We start from the raw sequence: 25,191 nt of genomic DNA, 5'->3' as shown, positions 1-25,191 counted from the left end.
TCAAAAATCATGGCCGACTAAGAGAGAAAGAGAGGAGAGGGGTCACCCTCGGTTCGCCCCGATGCCAGACGAGACACCACAACGAATGCCTACATCATGCCGAAAACCCGAGCTACGCCGCCGGATGCCTACCAGCCGCCACACAGAGAGAGAGAGATGTCGAACGCTGCCATGTCGACGTCACGGCGCTTGAGATCGCCCGACGGTGATGGAGAAGACGCCGACGACCCATGAACTACCGCCCACCGCCCAGATGCGACGTCCGAATCACGCCTGACCACGGAGATGCTCACCGACCCCGAGAGGAAGAGACGCCGAGGCCCTTGACCTTCTCCGAGCAACGCCGACGACCCATCATCACGGATCCGCTGAGGGACCAGATGCATGAACGCTCTTCGCCTTCTCGTCGTTGCGACCAAGGAAGAATAAGAAAACCTTTCGTGTGCATAGTAAGTGATTTCAATCGCCCGCGAAGACACCAGGATGCGCCGTGGAACCAGAGAGATGGTAACGTATTCATCTGTACGAATGTCAACACGTACCGACTCGATTGATATTTAGAGAATGCCCTAGAAATTCGTAGATGTTTTGAAAACGCCCACACAACTCGAAACTTCATACCAAACTCCCGTTGCGCTTAATATTTGTATTTAATTGTCTCAGGTCAATTTTACTCATTTCTTGTGGTTTTTAATGTTCTTAAATTCACTGTTGTTTGTGCTCCTTTTGTATTGATTGAAGTGCGTACTGCTGGAGTAAAGCGCCGCCCGCTTAATTGTTTAATCTATTTGAGGTTTGTTCATTTTAGTATGTGTCAGCGCTGTGTCGCTGCTAGCTACGTCAGGTCGCGTATGTGATTATTTGTTAAAGTATTTGCCTGGTAATATTAATTGCTCGTCGCGGCGAAGTGTTGAAGTCCCGCCTGCTAGAGAGTATATGTTTGCGTCACTCAACGGAGGTTATTGTTATGTTTAGGACCACGTGAGGCCAAGTAAAAGGAAAAACGTCCGCCCACGTGAGCGTAATTGCCGTTGAGACGCTTTTGTTTATTCTGGACAAATAATGTATTGTCACCGCACCGACCTATTTTTTAAAGGTGAACTTAAGTAAGGGCTGGCTAGTGATTTGAAGTAGCACTGGAGCAAATTCACAAATGACCTGATTAGACAAAAGTCAATGTAAAAGTAAATGCGAATGGAATAATTAGGGCTCGTCGTCAAAAACCTGTACATTTTATGTATTACTTTTGTTGACCCGCCCCGTGGATTGAATCTGTGGGTGGATGTGTGTGAGTGCAAGAGGGGGTAATGTACTAAATTGATTTTTTTCTTGTTATGAATAGAATATACTTTTTATTTTTATGTTAATTTGGGCAATATCATTTCATACGCATGTCGCTACCCGTGATTTTCAGGTATGCAGCCAGCCGCTTCCCGGCTACAGGTAAAGGTGTGGTAATTGAAAGTATAGGTTTTTTTGATATGGCTAATCGCTATGCACTGTTGGTCACCGTCCCCATACAGGAAATAAACCTGGACCGTTAAGCACTCTCACTTGTCCGAGGGAGATTTTGCCACCTCTATCTAGGTAGTGGTAGCTTTTGTTTTCCCGGTTAAGGGAGGGCGTTTCACATTCTCACATTTTGTGATCTAATTTATTATTAAATGCCAAATATGATTACATTGCAGAACAGTTATAATGTGTAATTGAGTGGTTGGTTGTCATCTTAGGTATGATTTTTAGCATTTAATAATAAAAGTTTATCTTCCTTAATTATATCAATATTAAGTTAATATATACAATAATATATATTTAACAATATAGTATAAATGTAAAGTTAATTGTTCTGTATTTTCTGCTACCGCTTACCTGATAAAACTAATCTTCTCGTGAAACGTACGTGGACCTTAAATATTCACCTTGTTCTTTCCCAGGTCATGAGGATACGCCGAACAGCCTGACGGGAAGGGTAGTCTACCTTATGACGTATATGACCGGACTGCTCGTGTATATAGCGTACTCTGCGATACTAATCTCTTACCTCACTGTCCAACCTACAGTGTTGCCATTCCTAACTCTCAGAGATTTACTAAACGCAAAGAATTACCAACTCGGGGTTCTGAAAAACACAGCTGACTATGACATGTTCGAGGTAAGTTTTCATGAAATTATTTTGTCTATGTATGTATGTATGTTTTTGTACATGAAATATAGAGGAATGTGTCGCCTCACATGTGGCAGGTTTATGGAGTCTATTAGTAGTGGCGTCACAAGCAGACGACGAGCTGGAACTGAGTCTACATAACGAGAGAACATGTTTTCTTCGTATCCAGTTCAATGCTATTTTCCTTCGGAAGGGGTATCTTTAATTACTGTGACAGCAGTTATGAAACAAAATTATGATGCGTGTCGTACATCAGTGTAAAGATGAGATTTCGGAGAATACGACTATATATCACACATACCTAACAGAGGATAAGGTAAAGAATAACCAGAGTAAGAAAATCTTGCATTTTCAAAACATTCCACTTCCGAACACAGCCGAAGTCTACCCGAAGTTTACCTGATCTGAAGTCGGCCACGCTGCCGCAATGGATGGTGGGAAACCGTGGGAGACCAGCAGCTTCAAGCGATTGAACCGGCGACGCCCATTGGCTGAGATTTCTTTTGGGGCATTCGCTTTACTCGATTTCCTACTCCATTTATTCTTTACATTCTCATCTGAAGGTATATGTTATATATAGACGTATTCTCCGAAATCTCGTCTTTACATTGATGTACGATGCACATCACAATTTTGTTTTATAACTGCTGTCACAATAATTAAAGCTACCCCTTCCGAACGAAAATAGCATTGAATTGGATACGAAGAAAACACGTTCTCTCGTTGTGTAGACTCAGTCCCAGCGCGTCGTCTGCTGTGACGTCACACTATTGGACTCCATTGACAACATATTCTACTTTATTCTTTTATCTTGCTTTTATGGCACTTTTCAACTATTTTAGGTTAATCACGAAGACAGGAATGAATGATGACTACATGATATTGATGAATGAAAAACACACAGGAATATCCGTGCCCAGTCCTGAATTCTAACATCTAGCTAAGGTCGATTCTGTAGAGGTGGTTCCTTTCTCATTTTAAACTATATAGATCCAGTCTCAATGTGCATGCATTAGACATAAATAATCTTTGGCAAATATATTGCTATCCTTATCTAGATTGTATTTTTGTTGTTGCTTTTTTGTTCATTAGATGTTTGAAATGAAGTACATTTAAAACATATTACTGTATTTTTATGTTTTCAGGCCATATAAGAGTCATCTTTGAGTTATGAAAAGTAGGTGTAGTAGTTAAGTAATAGACAAATCTCTATAGCCTTAACTTCACCAATTAAAAGAAGGGACGAAACAAATAATTTTTAAGATTGAATGCACGCTAAGAGAAGTATTATAAATAGCTGGTATCGGAAAGTATCGGTTGGATTTAATAACCGATACTGGCAGATACTTTGACAATTCCCAAGGGCTACAAAAATTCTAAGCGGCACTTTTGCAAAGTAGATTTATCTTGGAAGTTATACAAAATTCGAAGTTTCCACTGATTTTGTACCAATATTATGTGAAAAAAACTGTTTTGTGATTACTAAAGAAAAACTCTGGTATAGTGATACTTAAAATTGGACAGGAATACACTCTCCACTAATATTAATCAATATTTCGAACAAACTTTTAATTACTACAATTTTTAAGCATCAGTATAGGTGGGAATCGGCAACAATATTGGTAGCGGTTGAAAGTACACGTCTCAGACCTAATTATCAATATAGTATTGTTTGTATTGATTTTATTTAAAATATGAAGGAAGTTTGTATTTGAAACCCTGAAACAATAAAATAAATTCACATGACACATTCAATCAGTATGATTCATGATTGAAATTGAGCCTCGTCTTCACATCTGACATAATTCACTCATCAATGTTTTCTTCTTGTTTCCTCACAGTCCTCAACAGAACCACTGATAAAGAAACTATGGAAAGAAGTCATGATCTCCAACCAAGATAATTTCGTCACAACCGTTCGAGAGGGACTGACGAGAACGTGTCATCACAATTATGCTTTCTTCACGACTTACGAAGTAGCCATAGGAGTTCTGGACAAGGCACCTTGTACTGTCGTCTCGATCCCCACAGACTACTTCCCGAGTTCGGTAGCAGTTGTGATGAAGAAGAAGTTTCCCTACTACGATGCGATCAACTACCAGTAAGTCCTATTTAGTTATTTTTCGATGATCGTCTTGGTTCATTTTTGAAATGCGATTTCGCAACTGTTTTTGTTCCAAGGAATTCGCGATTCCAGTTGATCTGATTTGACATCAGGGGAGATATTTTGATTGCATGCTTCGGCATGCGAGTTCAGACATAACCACTGATCTTTATCGATGTTTTCATACACCGACCAGGATACATAGACATTAACTGTTAAAAAGCGTGATCCCCTCCTTCCTTGCCGTAAAGAAGTACAGTATTTTCGAAGTTGTGAAAACATCACGACTTGCAAAGTTGCAGTTTTATTTCAACATTTCGGAGCCTTTTTCTGTCACAAGCACTAGTTTGTTCTTCGTATTTTTTGCGATATTTTGGATGAATGAAAAAACACAATCATGTATGGCAAAGTTAATGTGGAACAACTGTTTTGTGTTCTGAATTATTCATTATCGTTCTTTTTGTCGCTGTATCGTCTATAATTAATAATAGGGGAATTTTGCACCAATATTTCAGAACTTGATAAATCTTTCCACGTTGTGCAAGGTACACGGCGCTAGTGTAGGTGGAGCTCTTCACATGAATTGACTTTCATCTCTTACGTTGTGCATCAACAAGCATTTTTTGACCGCGTGACCCCAATTGTTGTGAATATCTGTTCGATTTTTTCTTAATATATTTTACAATATTGACTATCCACCTTGAGCAATTATATAGATGTATTAGACAACCATTAAAGAAATAGTGGTCTATAGGCGGCAATTTCTTTAATTCTTGGAATTATACTGACAGTAGCATGCAACAGGGAATAAGTGCGATCATAATGCATGTTTATATAGACCATAAGGCGCCATTTTAGGGCATGTTTTTCAAATTTTAAGTGGATATGTTGCATGATTTTAATGCATATATGCATGCAATGTATATTTTGGACATTTTTTAGTTACATACAAATCCACCACCTTGACTTTGAACCGAAAATCACAATTTATGGAAATGTACATAAACATTCATCAATTTCAGGGGAGATAGTTTTTTGAGTGCTCCTTCTTTCACTTTGAACTCTAACAGTAGCATACCTATGCATAGAATGAATTTAAAACCAACTTCTCTATGCTAGTTTAGAATTAATACAAAAAAAATGTGTCAATATGATTCACGATTTTGCATGTTATAAGAATGAAGTCTATTTTTGTGCACGCTTTACAAATGTATCTTTCTTCAATGCACATATGTTCAGTCTATGCAAGAATAGAATTCAAACACGAGTGTTTTTATTTCTTTGCTCGTTGCAGTATAAAGAAAATGGAAGAAAATGGCGTACTCTACCGCATACGTAGAAAATGGTGGAGCATGGTGGACGAAATCTCAACTCATGGCGTGAAGGAAGTACAGATTCACCATGTTGCTGCAGTGTTTTTCCTTCTTCTTTTTGGAGTTGCCATTGCACTAGTTATTTTCCTGGTTGAACTGGTTACATTCAAGCTAAAAAAGATAAAGCGAAGAAAGAACTTCAGGCAAAGATTTGCCTGGACGAACTGACATTTCGGTCTCGCACTTTACTATGCAAGTCTGTGTCCTTCAAATAGTTTTGTGCTACGGCCGCACGCAGCGCTGCGTTCGAAGACATCGTACAAAGGTGAAATACGTAGAGGTGAATCCATCGAACAGTTTTCTTATGTTTTAGGGAATAGGTTTTTTACAAATTCGCAACAATGCGCTTCGTTTCCGCTCTTCTGGTGTGCTATTCATGGATGTTTTAGTTCATTCTCCACTTTTCAGCTTTAGATTTTTTTTTGCAAAGAAAGACGAAAATTACTGTACGTTCAAGTACGGTAGTCACCTTTTCAATGCTATTTAATGGCATCGCTTGTCTTAAACGCTTGAAGATCCACTATTCTCCACCCACCCTTATATTAAATTGAAATTGTTTTAGTGACCTTTTTGATCTACAGTAAACGAATTGGTACTCGCGAACAAATAGGAGTATATGGAAGCATGGGTGCCCATCCCCCAAAAATCATTCATCAAAATCCCCCCCAAAATAATTGTTCATCATAAACCCCTCCCCAACACACACGCACAAATAGTAGTGCGGATAAATATGCAGTAATTTATTTTTGTTTGAATGTCGATAATTTGATTTCATTTTTTTAAAATTAAATTTTCGAAAGAAGTAAGTTTTAGACAATGAAAACTGACAGTATGTTACAATTATCCAATCAGTCGTAGCACATACAAATCGTGCCTGAAATAATCCAAAAATAAAACCGAAGTTCGCATGTCGGGAAGTTCAGAGGCGATTCGGAATTACCACAAAGAAAACACCAGACATTGTTTACCACTGACTGAGATAGATGCCAACAATCAAAAGGCGCATGACATTCGAAACCTTTCATTGCAGTTGAAATTAGAGACTAAAAGAAAGAAAAAGCACGGATCACTTTCATCTTTGCTATATACCTGCCGCTGAAGGAACACGCGTCACGGTGTTGCCATATCATGCGGTACGGTACGGTACGCAGTGCAGCCGTCTGACGCTGTGTTGAGGGAAACGTGTTATAAAAAGGAACAACAATGATGAAATGTGTTATTGTTTTTCGAGGAAAACGGAATAACAATGATGACAACAATGATGAATTGTTTTCTCTCTCTTCATTTCCATCTCCCTTACAACATGAACGAATTAATGAAACGAGCATTGTTTACAGGTTACCTTTTCAATCCATTCTGAAAATATTGAATATATACACTTTCAATAATCATTTCTTTCCGAAGTCGCCGTTCAAGTCTGCCCATCTTTCAATTATACCGCAACTGAATTGCACAAAGTCCAGTTGGTGAGGCGTCTGACTTTTACGCGGGAGACCCGCTGTGGTTTGGGGAACTTTTTCAAATATCCTTAGCAGGCATCCCTGATGGCGTAGTGGTAACGTCGTCGCTTTGTAATCAAGGGGTCCCTGGTTCGATACCCGGTGGAGGCACATGGCACAGTGGTTCGGATCCCACTTTAAACTGTAGGTCCAGTCCCGATTAGCCTTCCCGTGCATAAAGTGGACTTAAAACAACAAATCAATCAATCAAATATCCCTAGCGGCTCCGGAGTCGACTCAGCCCAAATGAGTAGCTGGGGCAAACCTGGGGTGAAGGCATTTGGTGAACCACATCACCGCATCACTTCCATAATATAGCCTAGGTCGAGGTGGAGAATGTGTCGAGCCCTACCTCCACATCCCCATATGCCTCCATACTTTACTTTATTTTCCGTCCATAATTTTTTTTTGTATGAGAATCCCAGAGATTTTATGACTGTCCATAAAGATGTTTCCCCACCTTGAAAAAGTCCCGAATCTTTCAACGAAACGCGCAGTTTCCCTACAGTGGGATGAACTTTCCTCCTATAATAAGAGTAAATATGGCGACGAATAGCGTCTTGCTGAAAGGTATCTAAATTTGTCACGTGTTTACTGATATTCCTCTTCTTTCCTGGGGTTTCTAGTTTTGAAGCCTCGCATTGATTTATTTCTGCCACATTATGTTCTTCTTTCCCTATGGTAACAATAGTGTTCTTAGACACGCCGAAAGTAAAGTCCGCGCGTTTATTATGTCCCCATCGGCAACCCTTTTATAAAACTTAACACTGACAACAATAGCAAACAATAGCCAAGCCGCTCCCGATAAGCGCGTGCACTCAGACGTTGTTGCCACATTTTCTTTACTTACATTTCTTGTAGTTGCAAGGCGCCTCTCATTATTTTTGCTCCATTACCACGTGCGGGGTTGATTCTTTTAAACTAGTTGTGTTGTGTTATGGTGCTGTTTTGTTGCTTTGTTATAGTGTTGTGCTTCTAGTTTTTTCTTTAGACTTTGCATAATGCAAGTTATCACTCACGGCTGCTAGTGAAAATCCTAAGTATGAAGACAAAACTGCAGAATATTATTTCCTTCATGGAGAGCACAGGTGCCCACCCCCCTCAAAGCCAATGGCGCATTCCCCCCAAAAATCATGTCATGGGTCCCCACAGATTATATCATGTGCCCCCCCCCCACAAAACATCATTCGCGCCCTCAAACCATATCGTAATCCCCACAAAGTATTTAATTACGACAGTGTGTCTACCGAAAGTAACCTTTTCTTAGCTTTACAGAACACTATACTTGATCTGACCTTATTCCCTAAACAGGGGTGTCCATCACTCAAGACCACCCCTAAAATCGTTCATAATCCCCCGAAAATAGTTTGGATGAATGTGTAATAGTTGATGTCTATTTGAATGAAATACCATGTTACATTGTCCATATTTTTTGATTGTTCGATTTTCGAAAAAACTTAAAGCTAGCACATTGATTGGTTAAATGTAGTAAATGAAAATATATAAATATGCATATAAATAGTATTTTTGAGTGGGTTTATAAAACTCAATTTGAGTATTTAACACATTTAATTCAGAATCCCCCCAGAACACCGGTGTCAATTAAGGCCTAATATGTAAGAGTTGGATATTTCTCCCCCCCCCTTCGATAATACCCCTAAACACTTCCTTTTTAATCTTTATCTGTATTTATTTTCTCTTTCCATATTCTTTAATCTTGTTTCTCTTTCTTTTTCTTTTTTCCTTACAATTTCCTTCTGCTTTTCCTCTTTTATCTCTTCAATTTGGCAACATCGCTTTCCTACTCCAGTTTGTTGCTTCTACTTCAAAAGAAAACCGCCAGCTTGGGTGTTTCTTTTGACAAAGAGTAGCGCTCCCTTTGTTAACCGCTGGGGATATAATGAACGCGCGGACTATAGCAGCAGTCCTGTCCAGAACTTTATTTACAGAAATGATTGGACCCCCATTGTTTCTCTCTTGCTCAAAATATTTTCGCACATAACAAACGATCTCCCGCGTTTGGCCTTTGAGAGGAATTTCTCGAGTATTGCCTCCTGTGTTTGACATTCTTCACACAAGCACACGACATACTCAAGCAGAACACAGAAAATTATGTACAAAAAAAAAAAAACACACTAAAACAACACGCTATATACAACAAAGAATACTCTAAATCCAGTAAACACTAAACAAACGGACCGGTTAAAATATCACAGCAACGCAAAGCAACAAACAAACACGTCCTCTCCCAACAACATGAAAACTTATCGCAGGAACAATCACCCGATAAGCGGCAACACCGAGATAAACGTTTTCTGTTGCTAGGTAACCAGGGCTTGAGTGTAGCACTGGGACGATTTTGATTGGCTCGCATGCGAGCAACCCACCCTCTCGCAGTGACGTAGACCCGCTTCCTCCACGTGCTTCCCAAGTGTCAATACCAAACTAATTTTGCGGCAGGTATAACATAAAACATACAAAACTACGCAGGATCACTGCCATTGTTAGTCTTCTGAACCTTATTCTTTACCGTTTGTCTGCTTTACTAACCTTGTATTATTATTGCGAACAGCACGTCTCCCCCTTTCAAAGGCATAAGGCATAAGATGTGGTGTTTCATGTCATCCCATCGCCACGATCACCCACAGGTAGGTAGAAAAACGAATAACCATAACTAAAAAGCAATAACAAATCAATCAAACGAAACGATCGATCCCTCCATTTTGGTGTGAAGATACATAAAATTGGTAGCTAAACTATAAAATTTTGTACCCCCCCCAAAAAAAATTCCCATGATGCAGGCACGCCATGAATCCCTACTGTGAGGACCCCTGTACGGAAGGGAAAATTGTTCTCCAGAAAACACGCAGTAAATACTACGACTCTGAAGTATGCGATAACGGACATAAATATAAATCAAACCATATAGCATGATTACTTCGGAATTAAACAATCTGAACTTGGGCCCTAATACCAATACGGTTTACTGGAAATCAAAATAATTGAACTCTATATTTAGAAACAAGCTAATAGCATGGTCTAATCCGTATAGAAGGCTTTGTTTGTGAAGAGATAGGATGTGAACAATTTTGCAAGACAGAGCCATCTGCTGGACATAAAAGTAAATTGAACAGGCGAGTACAAAAAATTAGATTGTGCGGAAATTCAGGAGCAGCTTTTAAGTTTCTTTGTGGAACCTTGTTTGCACGAAACCCTTTCTCGTCAGCGAGCGATTTTTAATTAATTAAAATGTTATATGAATAATTACGCTCTGCTGCAGTTTCACGTGCAAACAGAACAATACGAACATATAGTATATGAGAATTTTCTTGGTGCAAGTCTCGTAGGAAAGAGGAGCTCCCAGAGAGCTTAGAATTATTCTTATCTGCTGAAAAGCCAAAGGTTCTGTGTTCGAATCCTGGTTGTCATGAGTTTTGTTCTTTGTTTTTCTCGTCACTTACAGTAAACACAACGCGGCACGCCTTCCTCAATCTTACTTTCCAGATCTTGTGGCCGTGCATGATAGTCGCTACAGACATCGGCGTAAATTGGTAGGGGAAGGGGGCGCTTGACCCTCCAAATTTTCAGGATTATTAAAATTTTACAAGTTAACGTAATTTTTTTAACCTCCTGGGACTTAAGGAACACAAATAAAGAGTATTTTTTTTTTATGATTTTTCAAATGTAACTGATTCAGCAAAATAGTCATTCACGCTATTTTGTCCTATTCTGCACCCCCAAGTTAAGCCTCAAGTTCGTTTCTACACTCACCCCACCCCCTCAACGTTACGCCCATGGCTACATATAGATAGTGTCCGGTAAATATCTACCAATAAGAAATTAAATTATCTCGGCAACCAATAATGATAGGATCGTCCGGTTTCGTTTGTCTGAATGAGAAACTCAACAAGTTTTATCACCAACACAAAATATTCAATGCACTCACCTTAATAGATCGCCACGTGTGCTCCTTTGGTTGCTTGACAAACATCAAGGCGATACTCAAACTCCCTCCAGGTGTTTTGTAACATTTGAGGCGTCACAGATTCACATGCAGCGATAATTCTTTGCCGAAGATCGTCCAAGTCTTGTGCTGGTGTTTGGTACACGAGAGTCTTGATGTACCCCCATAGGAAGAAGTCTAGTGGGTCAAATCAGGTGACCTCGGCGGCCATCGAATAGGTCCTTTTCTTCCAATCCAGTTCTGTGGGAAATAGTGATCGATGAAGTTTCTGACATTCCGTGCGTAATGCGGAGGAGCACCGTTCTGTCGAAATGTGGATCCATGTGGTACAGCATATGTTCCAACATTTCCAAGTAGGTGTTTTCTGTAACTGTATCCTCTTCAAAGAAAAAAAAGGCCCGATCACAGAATCATGAGTCAACCAACGCACACAACACATTTAATTTTGGATTGTTCCTTTTGTGTACAATGTCATGCACAGTTGATCGAGGAATTTGAAGTTGTGTACTTGCCCGTCTGATCGATTTTCGTTGGCTGCGTTGAAAAGCTTCCTGAACTGAGTGCACTTTTGCCTCACTCACATTTCGTGCCACTGCCTTCCTTCCGCAACACAGAACCCGTCAACAACAATTGTTTATGCCATCGAACAATGGAATGACGCTCTGGTGGTTCCTGTCCATATTGTTGTCTGAATTTTCTCTGTACGATAACAGCAGACTTGAATTCAGCAAACCAAAAACAGCACTCAACTTTCTGACGCACTGTAAATGAAGCCATTTTGCTCACTTGTAAACAAACGCGAAGCGAATGCGCTCTAGCAATGTTGCCACCTTCCACCTCTTGGTGATAAAACTTGTTGAGTATGTAACATGCGTACATACTTCTGCCCCACCCCCTTCCTTTAGAAACTGGGTCAATCCTGGGAGGGTAGTTAGATGTTTGGCATGTAGGTGGCAGGCTAGTCTCTGGTAGTGCTCTCTGTGCAGTCCGCACTATTTCATACACTTCATTCGCTGGAGACGAGGGTGACGTCAGCACTCGAAGGCTTGGAAACCTTTACAGAATTCACTAGATATCCCGTTGTAAAACTTTGCATTAAATGTATATAATTTACTTAAGAAGACTTAAAAGGCATCGAGTTAAATTTATTAATGTAAGTTCGAGTGTAGTTTAGTTGTGTCTGTAAGACTGATTAGAAAGTGTTGAATATACTTCTTCCCAGGTTTCGATTTGTTAACTGAAACCGAACAATGAGTTTTGTGTGTTATCAGTAGCCAGGTAGAGACACCTGTGTTGACGGTTGAGTCTCTCTGTCCATAGATATGTTAAATACTAGATAAATGACCTGTCATTTCAAGTACAATAGGTGTCGGATCCGCTCTAACAAGTTCCCATTTGAATCAAAGCTGAAAGAAATTCTACCCACACAGTACGGGAGCACCTAATAAGGAAAGAAAGACCTTTTTTAAAATTGTAAAAGCATGGAATATCCCAATATATTTCCCCGCCCTTTCCTTAAGAAACACTTGACGTCAAAACTCTTCCAAGAAGTTCCACAAGAAATCAACTTCAGAGATGGGGGTAAAAATAGTATCTGGCATTCCCTTTATAGAATTTACCACTTTATTAACGAAATGGCTATTTCAAGCATCAATAACTAAGGTAAAAATAATTTTCTTTGACAAAGAAGAGGAACTGAATTTCTGTGAATCTTTCTTTCTTTGAGAGTGCGAGGAACAATATACATTTTCAAATAAGTCTAAGAATTTGTACGAACACTGGTTAGTAAAGTAGAAGGAATTCCATTTCACCAAGGTGAAATTATACAGGCAGGTTCACCAGGGATAGTTAACGAGCACGATAGACGATGACACGTGAAGGTACGCATGTTTGTGAAGACTAAATCAGTGTTATGAAATTGACTTCCACGCGTGTGCTTTAACTTAAGTTGAATTATGCTTGGAAAGCAACGAGCATTAAATTTTGGTCGAGTAGTGGAAACTAACAATAAACTGTTCTTTGTTGAGGTAAATTGAACATCAAGTGTCACTCTTGTAAAATCTATACGCTTTTCTGGCAAGCCTTAATTGTGCAATACTCCAGAATTTCAGTTCGTGTAAGTCTGTTATTGTTTCCAATCTGCGTCACACGAAAATTCCAAAATACCTTGCACCCATCTTTCGGGAGAGGATGTAATTTGGGAACGTGACACTTTCGACATTAGCGCCACCAGCGGTAGGCTTTAAACTCCACCGTTGTTTTCTCTTACTGCATTCCTGTTTGTTTTATCCAACCTCTGCTCAGATAGGATAATCGCCTACTGTGCTGGTCTTTAGCTACTGAATGAACTTCTGCAGCGGAGTGTAATAACGCCTTCACGAAGCAAAACATAATTGGAAGAACGATTCGAGATTGTTATTTTAATGTAGCTTATTAATTGCAAGATAAACATTTTCCGAACTTAATGATTTCCAGAAAGGAATGCAGTCGTAACAGAGGAATTACATGCATTCTGTTGGAAATACGAACCTGAATTACGGCATTTAATTTCTACGTGATTTCTGAACAGACGAAAACGGTTTTTTTTTCGGAGCATTGAATGTGCAGTTTCACTTCCATTGTGGCAAAACAAAATGGCTTCAATTGTAGGAATTTTCCCTTCAACGGAGCAACTTGACAATGTACGTATGTGCTAAGTACCACAGAGTTCGTACTTAAAAACTTCCTTCAAGTGTGTCGTCACGATGGCGTATTGATAAACTACTTGCAAACAGGTCCCAGGTCAGATTCCCTGGGTGAGTTCATTGTGATTCAGTTACCATTTTAAATTGTATGTGCAATCCCTATGTGTGTATAAAGTGGAATTTTGAGATAACTTTACGTAGTAAATCTCGACTTAAAATAACTTCAAATGTAGAAGTATTAATTCAACCATTAAACAAATATTGGTGGAATCTATCCTTGACAAATATAGTTTGCCAAGTAAAGCAAATATTGTAATCATTTATGAATTTGACGTCGCTCAAATAAGAAAAAGACAACATATTTTTGTAGAGTAGAACATTTAAAATGTGTACTGCAGCACAATTCACACAGAAGAACATGTGCTTTAGAAGGTATATTAACTGCTGGATTTACTTTTCATATTAAAGAATAGTTCATGTAATAGTGTAAACATTTTACACATGGTGAGGATGAATGGTGACACGATTAAATTCATGAGAGGTCAATCATAAATACGCATGGACAATACACAGAACAAGCACCACAGAAGATCACACTGACTGTGAAGTCAGACACCAGGGCCTCGTTAGTCTGCAAAATGTAGTCCAGGGTGTACTTCGTTGAAGAGAGTTTAACATTTGAGTGCCTCAGAAAGTGTCACACCTTACACCCTACACTAAGTTTGAGAGATTTAGTACATGAATTCAACATTAATATTTTAAAGGGAAAGAAGTGATAAATGGCTTCTTTCTAGGTGACAAGAGGTAATAATAATGTAGTACATCGTAGGTGCAATCATTGCTGTAATATATTACGATAGTGTTGATTATTTCGATTTAAGAAGAAGTTTATGCCATTGAAGAAATGGAATTCAGGAACAAAGGAACGTCGGCAAGACTCATGCACGACCTCACGCGGAGAAAAACCAAAATTTCTCGAATACTGGCGAAATGGTTAGAGGTGAGCGGTCAAGTGAATATTATTCTCCCTGTCCGGAATGGAACGTTCAGTATCCTCGACCGCTATGCACTGTATTTGCGGAATTTTCTTCCACCGTTACGGGCATGCGGTGAGGCCTTCGCTCACGTAGAAATTGTTCGTTGATGGATCACTCGGTGAAAAGATGAACGCACCCAGCAGAAAATCAGGCCAGTGGGGTTAGTAAGGGAAGTTTCTGCTGCCAGTAAGAACCAATGAGTATTTTCGATATTTTCGTGAGAAACTTGCAAAGATATAGACTTCATGTTAGTCCTTACTATAAATCGTACATGATGATCTTCTATTCGATGGACATATTTCTAAAATTTTGCGAAGAGCTAAAGAATGTTACGAGTAATATTCTATTACTGGAATGTATTTAAAATGAGAATACTTCCGTTACATAATTTATACATACATGTACAATTACAGCTTAGAAAATAAATCGAAAACCAGGAAATTTTAAATATGGCATGACGATGGATCCTTACACAATAAATGTGTTACGTGTACATTGCAGATAGAATGTAAGAAATCTGAACACATTTATTTTTTTAAGCCACGTTTAAAAATTAGTAGCCGACCTTGAATTATTTTGCCTCTGTCTTTGTGCTTTCATGTAACTGACATTGTGACCTCAATCTGTTTTGTTTTTAACTCCTTGACATTTCTGTAACTTCTTGACTAAAAAGAAATGCTATACTCTTCCCCAGAACAAAGAACGAAATGAATCTCAACTCTCTCAATTACCAAGGTTCATTTCACATTAATCTATTCTAGTGCTGATGAAAGAGTACTCTTCTGTACTCCTTCATCTGATTTGTTGAGAGAAGCAAAACAACTCCTTCTGGAAGAATTCTAATTAAAAGTAAGTTCCTGTGGGCATGTGTTTTTAATCTCCAACCCAGCGGTTCTCTTTGTACGCGCTGTCACTTCCAAACGCAACACTCTATCAAAAGATTACTTAATCTTGCAGTTCTGGTTTTAGTGTAGAATCTTTCGATGGAATGAACAGAAAGTAAGAAGACTCAGCCATAATATAGATGACTATTTGTTATTTTGTAATCATTCGAGTTAATTGTTTAGTAATAATTGAATTTATTTGACATTATACAAACTTAAAATGCAATTTTGTAAATACAAGTAGTTTCTTTCTGATTTACGGATTGTTTCAATTATTCTAGTGCCGTGTTAATATATTCTAAGGATATATGTAAAATTTCCAAGCTTCTTAAACTGAAGCTAGGAGCTGCTTGACACTTTCGTATTATGTACGAAATGTGTTTTTTTGAAACTCTTTGTACGCGCGTACTTGCAAAATGAAGGTCATTCAAGGTTATTTATGCTGAAAACCATTTCTATTTTGATTTACTTTCCACTTTACATGTACGTGGGCTGTTAAAGAATTATCATTATTTTTTATCCACATAATTTCTCGCGCTAGAATTTGATTTTGTTATGTTATTTGCTTAATGTGTAATGTACACGTTGTACTAGTTTCATTATTTTGACTTCAGTTGTGCGCCTGTGACAGTCGATGCAAGTTGAGACATGTTCAGTTCCGCCTACAGCAATAATGGAGACAACGCGCTGGACGAACAATACGCTGCGTTGAAATTTTGCTTTCGTCTGAACAAATCGTACGCTAAGGCCTTTGCAATGCTAAAGGAGGTCTATGTAGAGTCTGTTCTTCCCTATAGCACAGTACGAAACTGAAACTGTTATTGGGGGCAACCCGAAAGGCTACATAGGCTGGATGCTGCACCACGATAATGCACGGCCGCACATCGCAAATATTATTTCTGAATATCTCGCGAAAATTGACGTGAAGTGTGTTTCTCATCCTCCCTATAAACTTTATTGAAAAACACTTGTTCTTAATATTTGTGGTAAAGTAAGAGAGTTCTCCAAATACACGATATTAGTTTCCGATAAAAATGTTGACAGCTTGCAAATACATGATGGAAAGGGTTGTGCAATTTCGTGTTTTTATTCAATCAGGCTTTCTCAAACGTGCTTGTCACGTATGACAGTCTCCTTAAACAGCTGAAAAAATCTTGCATCTGTGAAGAGGACCAATAATGTGCGAAAACGAATATTCTTCGCGTTGAATTATTTATAGCAGTTTTCACGCTGGATAGAACTGGAATACAGGAGATTTAAAATACATTATTCATGAGAAAAAATGTTGCATTTTAAAATGAAAAAGGACTTGTGAAGGATAGAGTCAATCACAGCTACGATGTATTTTCTAAAAATGAGAATTTGGACTTCGAAATGACACATGATCACTACATAAACCGTGCATGATAAGAAACTTAGCTTACCACTAGACAATTTAATATTGTAGGTTTGAATAAACTTCAAGATTGGTGTAGACACTGTAAGATAATTTTTGCCATTCAATGAAATCTCTATAGCACGAAAGAGTTCGTGTTTGTGTGTGTGTTCAAAATCAAGACAGATTTTGCAGAGGTGCGACCATCGTGGATATTCCATGAACATCCTTGATGACGTCACATAGTGGACTTTTGGGCCTCCCCGATGGCGCAGTGGTAGAGTCGTCGCCTAGTAATCAAGGAGTCCCGGGGTCGATATCCGGTGGAGGCACATGGTTTGGATTCCACTTTAAACTGTAGATCCAGTCCCGATTAGCCTTTCTGTGCTTAGAGTGGACTTAAAACACCAAATCAATCAATCAACATAGTGGACTTTGATTTTCTGAAGAATAGTAATAGGCTATTATTTAACATAGGCCTTTACTTACCTAAACCTTCAACGCATAACAACACTAACAATAGTTTCTCTGGATTAGGTTTATGTTGAGCTGTATGTTTCATCAAGTCCGTTTGAACGCACTAGCGCCTCTGGTGGTAGGTTTGAAGTGCTAAATGTGTAGATACCGTGTTCGTGGAAATTTATGAACAAAATCTTTCACTAAAGAATTGATGTCTATGAGATAGAGCTGCAAGGAGCGTTTTTTGCTCGACCGGCAAATAGTTCGCACGGACGACGCTAGATAGCGTTAGGAACTGACAGCTCTTCGATCACCATGACGTCACGAGCGAATTTCGCTCGATCAGGCAAAACGATCAGTATACTTATATATTTATTTATTTATAAGCAATCCCATAACAGAGCAATGCTCCAATTACAATGGGATATTACAACAATACTCACATTATGCAACACAAAAAAAAAATAAAAAAAATAAAATAAAAAGATAAAAAATACAATACAATACAATATACCCACCGACAAATATAATACAACAAAAGAAAAAATATAAAACTTGAATAATACTATAGTACCAATATATATGAAGCTAAAGCTTCAGACTTCAAACAGTATAACGAAACTCCATATTGAAACTCGCACTAAACAAACGAGATAAACACCCAACTCTCATTTTGATATTTTTCAGATTATCGAACATATAAACATAAAAGATAATATACAAATCTATAACGTTAAGTGCAATTCAATACATACAATACACAACATAAAAATAAGAAAATTAAATACCATTTATCTTAACTTTGTCTTGAATAGTAGCCCTTTATTACTGATATGTACTTTGCGTAAGGGAATGCAAAATCTACATCAATTTTATCCTTAACAATACTATTATGTAGTCTACACATACTAATGACCACAGAATTCTGATGGACCAAATTTTTGGAAAAAGTGGATATAAACGGTTGACGCAATCTTAATGATTGAGGTTTAGTACAGAAGTTTAATCTTTGCAAAACTTCTTGTGTTTCGGTTAGACCATTAACAACTTTATATAATAAAATATGCTTTGCAATATCAGATCTAGTTTTCAAAGAGGAAAATTCAAACTCAGTTAGTAGTATATTATAAGATATTCTTAACACATAAGACTATTTTTTATATTTTTTAAAGAACAGATATCTTAAAAATTATTCTGGATTCGTTCGAGTTTATCAATATACAGGGTGTCATTTTAATGGCGCCCACGGACCACAGATTCGTGTAGAGGACATCAAAACAAACAACTTTTCTCAGTAACATTCTTCACGTTGGTGCGTCAATTCGACGCTACAGCCGTTCAAAAAACACCGTTTTTCCGCCTGGATGCTGGCAACCCAACACAACATTTGATCGTATCTGTGACGTCATTTCCTGCGGCGAAACAGCGCACGGTAGGGTTGCAAGGAACACACAAATTTTGTGAAAAATGACAAACTACCAACCACATTATTAGCTGTAAAACGAAGCAAGAAACGCGTCCAGTAGACCGAACATCATAGCCTACCAGCCAGAAGATCAGCAGTCATCTCAGGGGAAGTGGGAATTGAACCAACGGTATAAGAAATGGTAAAAACGTATTCAAAATGAAGAGTCAATATCGGATTTTGTCTCAGCCTACATGTCAAATATCAATAACAATAACTTTTATTGGACTTACAATTTACATATGGCTGTTTACGCCCAGCTACATGTCAATTATATTTGCAAATCTCGTTGCAAGGTTGATATCTACAGGTTTGTGTCCAGATGCCTTGTGGTACTTTGTGCTGATAACGGAAGTATCCGAGGTCCACGTTGTTACATTACGGCTAAAACACGTACAACCACCGTAACAATCTAATTATGAATCAGTAGCGAACACACTGCCCTGTTCACAGTTGCAAACTATTACATGTGTATCCGGTGCGTAGATAAACACAGTCGTCGGAGAGTTTGTTTTACTACTATTTATATCCCTGTATTTTCAACCATTTTTGTCACTAGCCTCATAATGCCCTGAATATACATTATATTATGTGTTGCTTACCTTTGGAATTTTGAGTTCTCTCATTTCTATTTTGTCATCTGTTCAGTGTGTCACAGACAACTAGTATCAGAAGGACGAAGTGGATAGACTAAATTATAGATGCCAACTTGGTAACTCGATTTGCAAATACTTGACATGCAAGCTGATACAAAATTCGATATGACCACTTCCACTTGAATTCAATTTTCTTTCTACCATTTCTCGTATCGTTTGTTTACTTCCTGTTAGGTTACAGAACGTGTTTTCTCATTTTGTTTTACGGTACATAATGTGGCTGATTGTAGCTATGTCATTTTTCACAGAATATGTGTGTTCCTGGCAACCCTGTAACGCATCGCTTCACGACGGGATATGGCGTCACAAATGCAATCAAATGTTGTGTGTGGTTGCCAGCATTCAGGCGGCAAAACGGGCTTTTTTTGAACGACTGTAGCACCGAAACGACGCTCCAACGAGAAAAATGTTACTGAAAAAAGTTGTTTGTTTTGATGTCCTCTATACGTTTCCGTGGTCCATGGGCGCCATTAAAATGACACCCTGTATAATTGGAAGTAAGGACTCCAGATTACATTAGCGTATTCCAATTTACTCCTCACCAGAGCATTATACACAACTGTTAAGGCTTTACTACACTGCATTTCCTTAATGTTTCTAAATATAAATCACAGAGTTTTGAAACCATTTACTACTAGTTTATCAACATGGTTCTTGTAAGTGAGTTTAGAATCCAGAATTATTCCTAAATCTTTAATTGTATTGACTCTCTGAAGACCCACATTACCAATAGTATAATTAAATAAAAATGGAGATGAAATTCTTGTAAATGTCATGGAAAAGCATTTAGCAACATTAAAATAGAGCTTATTTCTTATACACCATTGATGGCATTCACTCAAATCGGACTGTAATTCTGTAAGATCCTTAAATTTTACAATATTCTTGTAGAGTTTTAATTCATCTGCGTATAAGAGACACTTTGAGTAATTAAAAACAGAAGGTAAGTCATTAATATATAATAAGAACAATAAGGGACCAAGATTGGATCCCTGTGGAACACCCGAATGACTAATATATGTACTCGATGAACAAGCATTATAAAGAACATACTGCTCTCTATTTAATATGTAAGACTGAAATAAAGCAACTAAATCATCCGAGAAACCGAACTGTTCCAATTTTTGTAAAATGATGCGGTGATTTAGCTTATCAAACGCTTTTGCAAAGTCAGTGTAAATTACGTCGACTGCTTGATTTTGATTAACTGCCTCAGCGATATATTGAGTAAAGGTAACGAGATTAGTTACAGTAGATCTTCTCGGTATAAATCCATGTTGACAAGAAGATAAATAGGGTTTAACATGGAAAATTATTTTATTGTAGAGTATTTGTTCGAATATTTTAGCAGGTACAGATATTAATGAAATCGGTCTGTAATTTGTGATGTCACTAGGGTTACAAGATTTTAATATGAGACAAACTTTACATATCTTCCATAAAGTAGGAAACTTACCCGATTTTAAAATCAGATTATAAATTTTACATAAAGGATAACATAACCACTCACCACAACCTTTAAATACATACGAGGGTATTCCATCTGGCCCACAAGATTTACTTGATTTTAATTTCCGAATAGACTGTTTACATTCATCCTCCTTGATCTCCATTACAACTAACAGTGACTCACATCCATGGTTAAATTACCAATATCTAACAGCTCTGTATCCTCTTTTTCATAGACACTACTAAAATATTCAGCAAACGAGTCTGCGATAGACTGATAAGAATCAAGAACCGTACCTTTATATGTCATTGTATTCACTCGAATATTCCCTTTCTTCTTATTGTTAATAAAATCCCAAAAGCACTTCGGATTAGTTTTAATAGCTTCTTCGGAGTTACTGATATGTGCTCTATATGCAGCATTAATCAGCTTCTTTGATTCTTTACGAAGCTCCTTAAATCTTAATACATTATTAGCTGAATGTTCTTTTTTTCTTCCTATAATTTTCCTTTGACTTTAACACATTTATAATTTCTTGAGTGAACCAGCATGGATAAGACCGTTTCTTATGTTTCTTTTTAGGTACTCGTCTCGTGATGACTTCATTTAATATTTTGTAAAAATACGATACAGCTTTATCTGGATCATAAAAGTTATCTAATGCATCCCAGTTCACTTCCTTAATGTCTGTATACATATTATAAAAGTCCGCCTTCCGAAAGTTAAGAATGTTAGTAGCTCTGTTTTTAATATTACTTTTTGCATTACCAGTGTTGACATGTAATTCTAACGGTGGATGATGTCTATCAATCTTCACAAGAGGATCCGTACACATTCGAACTTCCGGCAAATTATCTACGTTCGTTAATACTAGATCAAGCGTTCTATTATTGATATTTTTAATATTATTTATGCTAACAAGACCAGTCAGAGACACAAAATTATGCAGTTCCATTTCAATTTGATTCCCCTGTGTCAAATCATGAGTCGACCCAATAATAGACGGAATATTAAAGTCTCCAATTATTATAATTTTACAGCTACATATATTAAACATATCTTCTACAAATGCATAAAATGTTTGATAAGCTATAATATTTGACTTTGGCGGGAAGTATACACAAATTACAATTAAAGAGTAAATTTCAAGCCCAATTTTAATGCATACAATCTCAACATTTTCAATATTAACATCTATGTTTCTTACATAATAATTACTTTTTACAGCTATTAAAGCACCTCCACCCCTTTTATCCATTCTATCCTGACGAAAAATTGCATACCTATTATCGCTAAATTCAGAGTCCGTTACATTAGCCGTGAGCCAAGTTTCAGTTATGGCAATTATGTCATAATTATTCGCTAACACACTCAGATACATATCCGTTAAACTCCAAACCCAGTAGTTCACGTGTAACCGTAATTTTTCTGTAGTATTGGCCCTTCAAACAAGGATCGTGAAGTGAAAGACGGAGTGAATTTGAAACTGAAGTGAACATAGTCATCGTTTTCATGTTAAAATGTAACTTAGTCCATCTTTACAACACACAGCAATGTATGAAAATGAATAGATGATTATGGGCTGAAACTACCAGGACGGATTTTTACGCATATATTTGTACGATTATTGTCCCATTAAAAATATATTCTATATATTTAAAGTAAATCATTATCACATAATTTATGAAAATATTAAAGATGATAGTAAAGGAGTTGCAATTATGATTCATGAAAGCATTCCATTTGAACCTATATCTTTTGATTATACATTGTCTATATACGACACATACAAAATTGAAGTTGTAGGAATTAAAATTGCTTTTATGAATCAAAAAGTTAGTATTAAATCTATATATATTCCTACAGGTGCAGAGTCAAAGAAATTAACGACACATACATTATCAGAAATGTTTCAATGCATAGAAAAGCCTTTTATTATAGCAGGGGATTTCAATTGCCATCACACAATATGGGGAGATCAGGATGAAGATAAGTTGGGGAAAGTGTTAGTAGAATGTATGGATATGTACAACTTTACTGTAATTAATGATGGGTCTGCTACGTATATAGGAAGATTAGGTACTCGACCAACATCTATAGATTTAACGTTAATGTCAGATGATATATGTGGTCAGTTTCAGTGGGAAACAGACAGTGATCAAAGAACTAGTGACCATTATCCATGTTTCTTTTATACTGATACTAATTCAGTGAGATCTTTCCCTATTCCGCTCAGAAAATGGAAAGTTAACGAAGCTGATTGGAATAAATATACTAAATTACTTACAATCTTATTTAAAAATTCAGATTTAAATAATATTGATAAGAGTACATATGATTATTTTGTAGATTCTCTTAGTATTGTTATGGACAGATCATGTACAAGGGCAAAAGAGGAAGTTGTAAAGAAGTATCCAATAGTACACTGGTGGAATAAAGATTGCCAAAATTTCAAAATACAGAGAATTGAAGCTACTAAAGTTTATAAAACAATACCAAATCAGGAAACTTGGATTAATTATAAGAAAGCAATAGCGCAGGCCAAGAAAAGTTATATCAGTGCAAAAAGACAATCGTGGGCAAAGTATTGTGAAGACATAAATAACAAAGAGAGTATCAGTACCGTGTGGGCTAAATTTAAATCAATCCGCAAACCACAAACCCCTCGATTAATACCACTCAAAGAAACCTGGAAAGATGAATTTATTATGAAGGTAACATGTAATAATAAACACGAACCTGCAGATGCCCCTGATGAAATTTTCTCTTTCAGTCCTAAAGATAGACATTCACAAGGATTATACACCAATATCATGATCGATGAAATAAGAGACATAATAATTAGAACCAAGGACACAACTCCAGGAAAAGATGGAATAACATACTCGATGATTCAAAATTTACCGGAATGTGGTATAATATATCTTTGTAACATCTACAATTATATAATGAATTCAGGAAATGTACCGCAATCGTGGTACACTCAAATGATTTTACCAATATTGAAACCTGGCAAAAGTCCACATAAAGGAGAATCTTATAGACCGATAGCTTTGTCTTCAGTATTGGGGAAAATTTTTGAAAAATTAATTCTAAAGATAATAAGTTGGCATATAGAGGGACAAGGATTATTGTCAAGGCTTCAAGTTGGATTTAGAAAGGGTATGGGGTGTACAGATGCCTTGGCAATGTTATCATCAAAAATTTATGATACAATGAAAAGGAAAAGTAGTCTCATTGCTGCTTTCTTAGATATTAAAGGGGCATATGATAATGTAAATATAAATAAATTATTAAACATTCTACAAAATCTGAAAATACCTTATATGCATCTTAAAATAATTTGGAATCTATTACAAAATCGTTGTTTATATTTTTACTTTCGCAATAAAGTTGAGGGTCCTAGATGGATAACAAGGGGACTTCCACAGGGAAGCCCTTTAAGTCCTTTACTTTTATATATATATTTAATGGATGTTCAAAGAATATGTCCTGAGCCATTTGGATTTATACAATATGCAGATGATTTATGTATATATGAGAGTGTGAAGCAAGTAGATAAAGGAGTCACCAACATGGAAGCGAAAATAATAGAGATAAAGAAATTTCTTGAGAATAGGTCTATGAATATATCGTCAGAAAAATCATAGTTGATATTTAGTAAAAAAGGAACTCCGAAAAATGTGAATCAATACACAAAAAAGTTACACATTCCTATAGAAAATTCAGTAAAATATTTAGGCGTTATATTTGATTCTAAATTAACATGGAAACCTCATGTAAAAATGTTAGTGAAAAAGGCAGAAGTAATTTACAATGTATTTCGTTCTATGGCTACGACAAAATGGGGAAGTCACCCTAGTACCATGATGAATTTTTACAAAAACTATTACAAACCAACAATAGAATACGAGATTATAGTCTTTAATACAGTTTCGGAACGTGTATTTCGACCTTTGGAAGTAGTGCAGAGGAAAGTTCTACGAAAGTGTCTAGGAATGATGAAGAGTACTCCCATTGTTGCTGTATACATGGAAGAAGCATGCGAATGGAACTTAAGTTATAGGAAAAGAGAAA

General features: G+C 37.2%; 1 protein-coding gene across 1 annotated transcript in view; it reads left to right on the top strand.

Annotated features, from left to right (window-relative positions):
- The window catches only part of LOC146000147 (putative glutamate receptor), a 342,647-nt gene extending 336,838 nt beyond the window's left edge, over window positions 1-5,809 (top strand). Inside the window, exons 10-12 of the mRNA XM_083137488.1 lie at window positions 1,935-2,152; window positions 4,006-4,265; window positions 5,563-5,809. Of these exons, the coding sequence (XP_082993614.1) occupies window positions 1,935-2,152; window positions 4,006-4,265; window positions 5,563-5,809 (725 nt within the window). The remainder of the gene's footprint in view (window positions 1-1,934; window positions 2,153-4,005; window positions 4,266-5,562) is intronic.
- The last annotated feature ends 19,382 nt before the right edge of the window (window positions 5,810-25,191 follow it).

The sequence above is a fragment of the Lepisma saccharinum genome, chromosome 16 (assembly GCF_977018435.1).
Source record: "Lepisma saccharinum chromosome 16, izLepSacc3.1, whole genome shotgun sequence".
NCBI lineage: Eukaryota > Metazoa > Arthropoda > Insecta > Zygentoma > Lepismatidae > Lepisma > Lepisma saccharinum.
Note: the sequence above shows the minus strand (reverse complement) of the source record. Positions and strands in the feature narration are given on the sequence as shown.